This window comes from Gavialis gangeticus, unplaced genomic scaffold, assembly GCF_001723915.1.
Source record: "Gavialis gangeticus isolate Ggan-Ray unplaced genomic scaffold, GavGan_comp1, whole genome shotgun sequence".
NCBI lineage: Eukaryota > Metazoa > Chordata > Crocodylia > Gavialidae > Gavialis > Gavialis gangeticus.
This window is the reverse complement of record NW_017729033.1, coordinates 12,444,444-12,453,751: the sequence shown is the minus strand read 5'-3', so window position 1 is coordinate 12,453,751 and position 9,308 is coordinate 12,444,444. Positions and strand designations below refer to the sequence as shown.

The window sequence follows — 9,308 nt, the reverse complement described above, 5'->3', positions numbered from 1 at the left end:
CCTACTCCTGTGCCCAGGTGTTTTGTAACCTGGTCATAAAAAGAGACTAGATTAGTCAGGCATGATATACCTGCTACGAACCTGTGCTGCTTTCCCCTCAGCATAATTTTTCCTGCTGAGCTCTCACATATGTGAGCCTTAATAATTTTTTCAAAGACTTTGCCAAGGATGGAGGTGAGACTGACTGGCCTATAGTTGCCTGGATCCTCCTTCCTCCCCTTCTTGAAAATGCTGATGCCCTACCCCTGCCCATTTTGTTGCCCCTCACTGACAAGCCACAGCCCCCCCAGCCCTGCTGCTGCCCCTCACTCCTGACTTACTGACCCCAGCCCTGCCATTGCACCTCACTCACAAACAGCAATACCCTGCCCCACCCCACCGGTGCCCCTCATGCTGGACCCGCAGCCCCTGCCCCCCAGCTCCACCAGTGCCCCTCCCTCTGTTTTCCCTGCTGCCTCTGATCGCCCTCCCCTTTCTCCCACCAGAGGAGCAAAGCAATATCAGGAACTCAGCTCCTGATCATGCATGTACCATGCTAGGTATTCTGGGAACTGTAGTTCTACGTAAGGGTGGCCATGCTGAAAATGGACCAGGAGAAGAAATCCCAGAAATTTGGCATGCATTTAAAAAACCTGCCCCAATGCAGCACAGGGGGCCAAAAAAGAGAACTTGTCTGGGAAAATCTGGATGTATGGTAACCCTAACTAATGCAACCTTTTCCCTAGGGCCCTGTAGTGACGGACAATGGGAATTTCATACTGGACTGGAAGTTTGACATGGTCCACAAGTGGAAGGACGTGAACACAGCTATCAAAATGATTCCAGGTAGTCTCTCTGGTTTAAAAAAGCCCTGCTGAACTTCTGATTCCAACTGGAAAAGTTATACCAAACTATCTATTTCGGGTAGCTGTGTGTGTGTATGTCCTATGTTTTGAAACTTAAGGTGCTTTGAACCCCAGTTCACTTGCAATGGAACAGCTAACTTTGCTTCCTCAACTAGAATAAGATGTACTGCTATAACTTCATCTACATGGAGTTTTATTTGGTCACTTCTAGTGAAGCAGCAGAAGGACCTGTTGAGGCTAGAGGTTTCTGATCAATCAGGTCCTTATGCCCTAGTTTTGCAAGGAACAGAGGCACATGCCAAACTTTAAGAATGTGATTGCAGTGAGACTAGCCATGTGTCCTTTTGGCTAAGATCAAATGTAGTTTTGGGCTGATGGGCTTGAACCAAGCAACATTCACTCAGGCCAGTGTCCAGGTGTCTTGTTGACATGGAGCCTAAAGGCCTGAGTGAATTTTCATTTGCAGTGGTGTAAATTCAGAGCAGTGCTTTTAGATAAATCCTTGTAAAGTCATTAAGAGCAGCAGTTCTTACTCTACTACCCCTGTAGACCAGACTTGATGGAAACGCACAGGAGTGGGACACAGGAGTGAGATTTTCAGACTTGCCTGTGACGACTGTCCCACTGAGGATCAGAGGGGCTCATCTGAACTCTTCTACTGCTTTTAACTTCACCACCACCAAAGAGCTGATCAGTGCACAAGTGCTTATTCCAGCGCAGCTACTCCACAGTAAGCAAGTAAACTGTGCTGGGGTAACTGTGTCCATACTGGAGGCTGCACCAGTTAGTGCTTGGGTAAATCCCATCCTAAGTTTAGAAAAGCATATGCAGGCTAGAAACAAGGCGGCAACATCAGGTGATTGTTGAACTTGAGGAAGATGACGCTTTGGGCAGCCAGTTACATTGAAGAAAAAAACATTCAGGACTGTTTGATATTTTTTTTTTTTTTTTTTTTTTTTTTTTTTTTTAAAAAAAAAAAAAAAAAAAAAAATATCAAACCCCTTTCTTTTTTTTTTTTTTTTTTTTTTGATATTTTTTTTTTTTTTTTTTTCTTCTCTGTTCTTGTGTAGCTCTAACAAGGGCCCTGGTGAATGCACTAGTTTCCACATGACCTTTTTTGTCAGATGAAAAACAAAATGTAAGTCTTAAGTCCCCAGGAAGAAACTTGTCTGCATGAATTAAATGGTTGCTTTCTTAATGGAAGTAGCTGCAATAACTAGATTCACCACTGAGTGGCAGCACAGTTTCAAAAATTTGTATAGTGCATTTGTTCAAGGTGGTAAGCAAATAATTGAAAGTTGATTCTGAAACTCTTCCGAAGTACAGAATTGCTTCATGTAGTACTGAAATGGAAAGTCAGATACGGCAGTTAGACCCAGCGACCGGAAAAATCAGCTTAAGGCAGAAGGTACCCAAGTGTGTTTCCAAGGGAACTTTTATTCCAGTTACCTGGAATAATGTTGTAACGGCAGCATTAACATTACTTTTATAAAATATGGAGTCTACTGTTCAGCATCAGAGCTGACAGCTCAGTAGCAGCGGGTTAACAAGGTTTTACCTAAGCAGGAAAGGGAGGTGTGCCAGGTGTGGAGTAGGCCTTGCAACTGCTCCAAGGGTCAGTGTTTGGCTGTGACTCTGGAAAAAAAAACTTTTTTTTTTTCTTTATTCTGCCTTGCCCAGACAAGGTGTGTGACTTATTTAGGGGCAAGTGGTATGTGAGAGAAAAAGGTAAGTCTCCCATTTGCAATCTAACTAAGCTCATCATTAGGCTATTTCTTTGTAATGGTCCTTTTCAGATCAGAAGAGGGAAGTAGATCATTTGATTCCTGCTCTATAATTCAGGTTGTAGAACTTCAGGCTTGTCCCTAGTGGGGCCAGTAGCTTTTTACTGCCTCCCCTTCCCTTATTTAATTGTAGTCATTCCAGTGTGGCCCCCTGTGCCACCCTACAGAGTTCTCTACTATATGACATCCCTAAAACTCTGGTGCTAATGCATGTGAGTTGTCCTATTGACTTTAATGAGCCTGCTTCTGTCTTCAGAGTTGAGACTGAATGAGGCCCAGTGGTGCAGTCTGTCATAGGTATATCAGGGTGTGGTGACTTCTGGTTTTGCTGTGAGCACACTCCTAGAAACATAGAAAATGAGGGTTGGAAGGGACCTCAGGAAGTCGCATCTAGTCCAAGCCCCTGCTCAAAGCAGGACCATCCCCAGCTAGATCATCCCAGCCAAAGCTTTGTCTAGTTGGGTTTTGAAAACCTCCAAGGATGGAGCCTCCACCACCTCTCCGGGTAACCTGTTCCAGTGCTTTACTACCCTCCTAGTGAGAAAATTCTTCCTAATATCTAACCTAAATTTCCTTTGCTGCAACTTGAGACCATTGCTCCTTGTTCTGTCATCTGCCGCTGCTAAGAACAGTCTCTCTCCATCCTCTTTCGCACGCCCCTTCAGGGAGTTGAAGACTGCTGTCAAGTTCCCTCTCAGTCTCCTCTTTTCCAGACCAAATAAGCCCAGTTTCCTCAGCCTCTCCTCAGGAGTCATGTCACCCAGCCCCCAAACCATTTTTGTCACCCTCTGCTGGACTCTCTTCAATTTGTCCATATCCTTTTTGTAGTGGGGGGCCCAAAACTGAACACAGTACTCCAGATGTGGTCTCATCAGTGCTGAATAGAGGGGAATAACTTTCCTTGGTTTGCTAGCAACGCTTCTACCAGTGCAGCCCAGTATACTGTTAGCCTTCTTGGCAACAAGGGCACACTGCTGGCTGATATCCATTTTATTGTCCACTGTCACCCCCAGGTCTTTTTCTGCAGAGGTGCTGCCTAGCCAGTCAGCCCCCAGCCTGTACTAGTGCAGGGACCTTTGTTACTTTACTGGTAATGCTTTGAACTGTTCATTTCGAGTGAATGGCTCCCATGAGTTGCCCAACTTGGGCTGTAAACAAGCATAACTTTTTTCTGAGGAAAAAGCCTTTTTGTCCTGGGATCCTACAGAAGTACCCGTCCATTGTCCTGCTTCAAGTACCTGTGAAGTATGAGAGAGGAAATGTGGTACTGTTTGCCTTGGGGTGGCCATCCGCCCCCAGTCCAGTGTAGCAAGTCAATTATCTGTAAATTAATTGTGGCCCATTCAAGTTAATTGCTAGTCAGGCTCTCCCTAGCCATCTATTTTTTGTTGCTCCCTGCCTTGAAGCCCCCCAGTGTCCTTTGTCTTCTCATTAAGCTCTTGTTCTCTCTCCTTAAGACCTGGGCTGCTGCCCTTTCTGATTTACTCAGCTTGCTCTGCTTTCCTGCCCACACCCTGCCTGGGCTCAGCCAGCACCCTCTGCCTCCTGCCTCCTCTGTACTCTGCCCCCTTCCTGTTTCCCCCAGTAGTTCCCTGTCCTTTAAACTTCTTCCTGGCATACAGGCTTGCATTATGACTTGCTTCACTTGCTTCCTTCTCCTGCCCAGGATATCTTGAATTATGTTCCCTGGGACCCCAAGTCTTGCAAAGTAGTGAACATCTTCCAGTCTTATCAACTGGCACTCCTGCAGGGAGTGCTTCTAGATTATAAACAGTGGACAAGATGCACTTTAGGCTCATTTTGCAGGCTTAGTACTGCTTGGCAGAGCCCTCTAGTGGAGATATGGTAGGAGGTGACAGAGGCATTCTGGACTTTAAGGTAACGCAAGCCCTTTTCTATAATGCCCAGTTGCCTTCACCCTCTGATTCAAATGAGGTACCATTTACAGCTGGGCTGACTGGAGGCAGGCTTTGGCACAAGCCCAGGTTAAAGCTTTGAGCTCGCACCTCTGGACATCTAGCTACCGACCTTCACTTCTCTGCCACTGCATCCCATTAACAGTAACAAGCAAAAACCTGGCACCGTTGGAGTCCATGGTGAAACTCCGTGTGCTTTCAGTTGTTGTATGTTTGTTTGGCCCTGATGTCTAGGAGCCCAGACATGGACCAGCGCCCCAAGCACTGTACGAACACTGACTGTACACGCCATCCTTGCCCCACAGAGTTTGACATCTATGACCAGAGACATTCAATAGGTCCATAGATGAAGGCGTATAAAGGAAGAATGAAACTGAGTTGATGGATGTGATGGTGTCAGTCTCAACACACCAGCAGCCTAATCATTATCAACTTCAGCGGGCACAGGAGTTCACCCATCTTGACCTGTTCAGGCCTCGTGGACAGCTGGATATCATTCTGCACTTGCTTCCAGCAGCCGGTAGATGTCAGTCTTGAGCCTCAGGAAGTGATGCTGCTAAAACAAGACTAAAGTAACTAGGAAGAAAAGTTCCCCCCTAATTCTGTGTGTAGTATTTCACAGGTGGGGCTAGGTGGTTTCAGGACTGGCAGGGAGAATCCTTTGCTATCCATCTCCCTTTATGCTCGCAATGCCTTTATTCTCTGTTCAGAAATATGCCCTGCTCAAGAAAAACCCATAGTTCTGCGAGGGCAGGAGAGGTAAAATTTCAAGGTTATGAAGATGTGAGCCTTATAATGAAGAGCTCCCACTGACAGTACTCCTGCTACCCTTGTCCTCTCTTCCTGTGCCCTTTTGTGCCACTTGTCCTGTAAGGCATGAGCTTGGGGTTTGATTGTACAGATGCCTGTTTCAGAGCATATGGCTTTCTGACAGCAGGGGGGTCTCAGCAAGTAGCCCCTGCGCCTGGTGAGAACCTTGTAGCCGGACTCCAGCATTGCAGAGCCTTGCCAACTGCAGATGGCCTCAGGGATCCCTTTGTAATAAGTCCGCTCATACTCTTCCCCCCATGTTAAAAGAACATTACTGAGGGTGCAACGGTAAGTGCTTAGCTAGGGAAGGCCAGCATTTAGCCTGTTGGACAAGCTGGCTTTGGCTCATGTCTGCTTATGCGTTTGAATACAGTCCCTGATTATGGACTACTGTAATATTTTCTCCCACCACACCCCTTGGCTCACCTAGTACCCAGGATTGTGCTCACCTGTTGAGCACCTATTCAGTATTTTATTTTCCCTTTGTTCAGTGGCTCCAAGGCCTGTTCACTGCTGGCAATTATCTTGTTCTGAAGACTGGATGATTTCTTTGGGCTCTTCTGTGCTACAGTATTCCAGCACTTTACCAATGGGTTTGTTTTCACCCTCTTCCCCCCTGAAAAGCTTGGGAACTTCCCCATTATAGGAGGTGACGTGGACACAGATGCTAAGCACCTAGCACGCTGAAATCCTAGTCTGTGGATTGGACCTCCTATGTCCTTCAACAATAGAAATAGTGAGAGACCCAGGTCAGAAATATTAAGTGTCCAATATGAGCTTATGAAAACCTGAGTACTTGACCATTGTCGCACTTGGGATGTTGTAGCTGTGGGTGCCTGGGCTCTTCTGTAGTTCAGGCCCCAGGGTACCAAGTCAGGTAGCCAGAAAATGGAGAGCATGTGATGAGTGGCAACTCAGGAAAGGTTTGGCTTAAGGGTCTGGACTTGCACTGCATAGGACACTTACAGCAGACACTGTGGGGGAGACTCTGATTGTCTGGGGTGACATAGGCTGTGTGAAGGAAGTCCGTCCTTTCTGCAATCTCTGCCTTATTCTCTACGCATCTTCCAAAGCCTGGAGCAAATAAAGCTGCAGTTTGGGAGACAAGTCAAGACCTCTTCCAGTCATCTTCAGTGCACCTGTCCTATGCACTGAATGAGCTGGGGATCCTGAAGAAAGGATGGCATCTGCTCATGTGACTAAAGATTAAATCACAGCTCAACTGCACAAGGAGGTGAAATGGAGCTTTCACGGGCATTTTGTACATGATGTTTCCCAGGTGTGTTAAGAACATTTTATTTACTTAGTTACTAAACACCAGCTGAGAAAACCAGGCTCTGTTGCAAGACTTCAGGCTGATAATCATGGGGTTAGACCCTTTAAACCTGTTACATAGAGCCCCTTGAGCTCCTGGAGCGAGTGACGGTGTATCCAGTGAGTGGAGTAGCACTGAGGGGAAGGAGACACTTCCCTAGCTGGCTGTGCAGGTGGTGGCTGAGAGCATAGGACCCATGAGACTGGGATGCTGGGTTGCTTTCTGTGCCCCAGAGTGGAGTGCGCTCTCCTGGGCGTGGACTCTTGTCCCCGTTCCTTCCAACCTGCCTCTGTGTTGATCTTGTCTCAACCCCTACCTGGCCCCTTGTTCCAGTTCTGCTGTCCCTATTTTGTCACGTTGAAGCTCCACACTTAAGGCTGCTGATGTGGTCCCTGTCTCCTCACCCACTTAGTTCCATTCTTCTCCCTTTAAATTTCCAGTTCCAGCTTCTGGCCTTTCCAGTCTTGCCCAGCCCAGTCCCATTTCTCTTCTTCACTCCTCAGTCTGTCATCTCATTTCATTTCTCCATTCCCACTAGCTCTTTCCCCAGGTTTCTCATCCAGTGCTGTGCCCAGGCCTGCTCCAGATCCATGTCCTGATCTCTGCCCAGCCAGTCACTGGTCCCCTGCCCCTTGCTCCTCATCCCGTCCCCTCACCCAGTCCGCCACTGACACCTTCCTGTCCCTTCTAGCACCCAGTCTTACCCAATAAATCCGTTTTCCCCCTCCAGGCTCCTCCTTTCCTGGCCTTTCTCTACAATATTGTAGATCTGATTTGTCATCCCCTCTGCACTTGAATCAAACAGCTTCTTCCTCTTCACTGCCCAGTTGTCAGCAGATGCTCCCAGAGAGCACCTCAGAGACCAGCCCCTGATCTCAGTCCCATTGCATCCCAGAGCAACAGCCTGTACTGGGAAAGTCCATCCAAGTCCTTGTAGGCTGGGGCTGAAAGCATCTTGCTTGCTCTGTGTGGATGATGCACACTTCGGGGTTGTGAGGGTCAAGCTGGCTTAGTAAAACTGGAGTCTTCTAAGGGTTTAGCTGCTGAACTCCAGCAAGTCTCTGTGAACTATGTGTGAACAGCAGGTTTCTTTCCTCAAGGTCTCATAGCTTTGGTCAGATTTTGGCCTGGGTTCACATAGCTGGCAAAGGTACATCCCCTTACATTCAAATTCCCAGGTGCTCGGTTTCAGGCCTCTGCTCTGAAGCATGGGGATGCTAGAGATGTTCAAGGAAAGGTGGCTAGCATGTTTTCAAAGTTGGTAAAATAAGGTATATTGCCCTACCTTCATTCTTGAAAATGACTAAAGCATTTTGGCTCACTTTCCCCAGAAAATCTTACAGGAGGCAGAAAGTCAGCGTGAAACATTTCCGCCCAAATGTTTGTTTGGCAAGGTCACAAGCAACTGAAAACAGGGTTTTACAGTGACAAGTGCTGGACGGGTGACAGTGTGTTGTACAGCCAGCTGTGCCTGTAAGACAGGACTGTCCTCCCACATGGCGTCAGCGGCCTGCTTGTTTGGAGCAGTGTTACTAGCCAGTAGCCTCTGGTCCAGGACAGGGTGCAAGAACCCTTTGAATCTATTCAGCACCACTGAAGCCACGTCTGCAGAGCTGTGTTCAGTTTTGGGCCCTCGCTATAGAAAAGATGTGGACGGATTGGAGAGAGTCCAGCGGAGGATGATAAAAATGGTTCGGGGCTGGAGCACATGACTTCCGAGGGAACTGGGTTTATTTAGTCTAGAGAAGAGGAGACTGAGAGGAGACTAAATAGCAGCCTTCAACTCCCTGAAGTGGAGTTCGAAAGAGGATGGAGCTGAACTGTTTTCAGTGATGGCAGAGCAAGGAGCAACGATCTCAAGTTGCAGCAAGAGAAGTTTAGGTTAGATATTAAGAAGAATTTTCTCACTAGGAGAGTAGTCAATCCTGGGACAGGTTACCTAGAGAGGTGGGGGAAGCTGCATTCTTGGAGGTTTTCAGTGCCCGGCTGGACAAAGCTTTAGTTGGGATAATGTAGTTGGAGTTGGTCCTGCTTTGAGCAGAGGCTTGGAGTAGATGAACTCCTGGGGTCCCTTTCAACCCTCATTTTCTATGAGTGAATGGCACAGCCTGTCTCAAGGGAAGTAGATTACCCCCTTCTATTCCCATTCAAATTTAGGTTGGCTTATGCCCAATAATTTAAGGACAGAGGGCTTGCCTGTAGCCGGGAAGCTTAGCATCATGAAGATGGTAGACTTTGCGTGCCGTGTTAATGAATAATGGTTCAGTACCTAACACGAAAGGACTAGAGCAGATGGGGTTAGACCAGGAGATCACTAACTTGCCCACGATTTCTCCATTCCCAGGCGTGGTGGAAACAGGCCTGTTCATCAACATGGCGGAAGCAGTTTACTTTGGAATGGAGGATGGCTCCGTCCGCATGCGTGAGAGACCGAGCCACTGACACCGGTCAGCCACGCTCTCTCCTTTGCCTTTGGCCAATTCTCGGCTGCTGTCATCAGTGCCAATCTGAGATTTTGCCTTAACGAGCGACCATCATGACAGAAGAGGATGGCTTGAATGTCAACCGAATCCACTGATATGATACTGAATGTTTCTCTCTTCTCTCTCTCTTCTTTTTTTTTTTTTTTTAAACAAAT

The 9,308-nt window shown here is 47.3% G+C and overlaps 1 protein-coding gene across 1 annotated transcript in view; it reads left to right on the top strand.

Annotated features, from left to right (window-relative positions):
- The window catches only part of RPIA (ribose 5-phosphate isomerase A), a 37,663-nt gene extending 28,365 nt beyond the window's left edge, over positions 1-9,298 (top strand). Inside the window, exons 9-10 of the mRNA XM_019525807.1 lie at positions 726-825; positions 9,015-9,298. Coding sequence (XP_019381352.1) covers positions 726-825; positions 9,015-9,112 — 198 coding nt within the window. The 3' untranslated portion in view covers positions 9,113-9,298. The remainder of the gene's footprint in view (positions 1-725; positions 826-9,014) is intronic.
- The last annotated feature ends 10 nt before the right edge of the window (positions 9,299-9,308 follow it).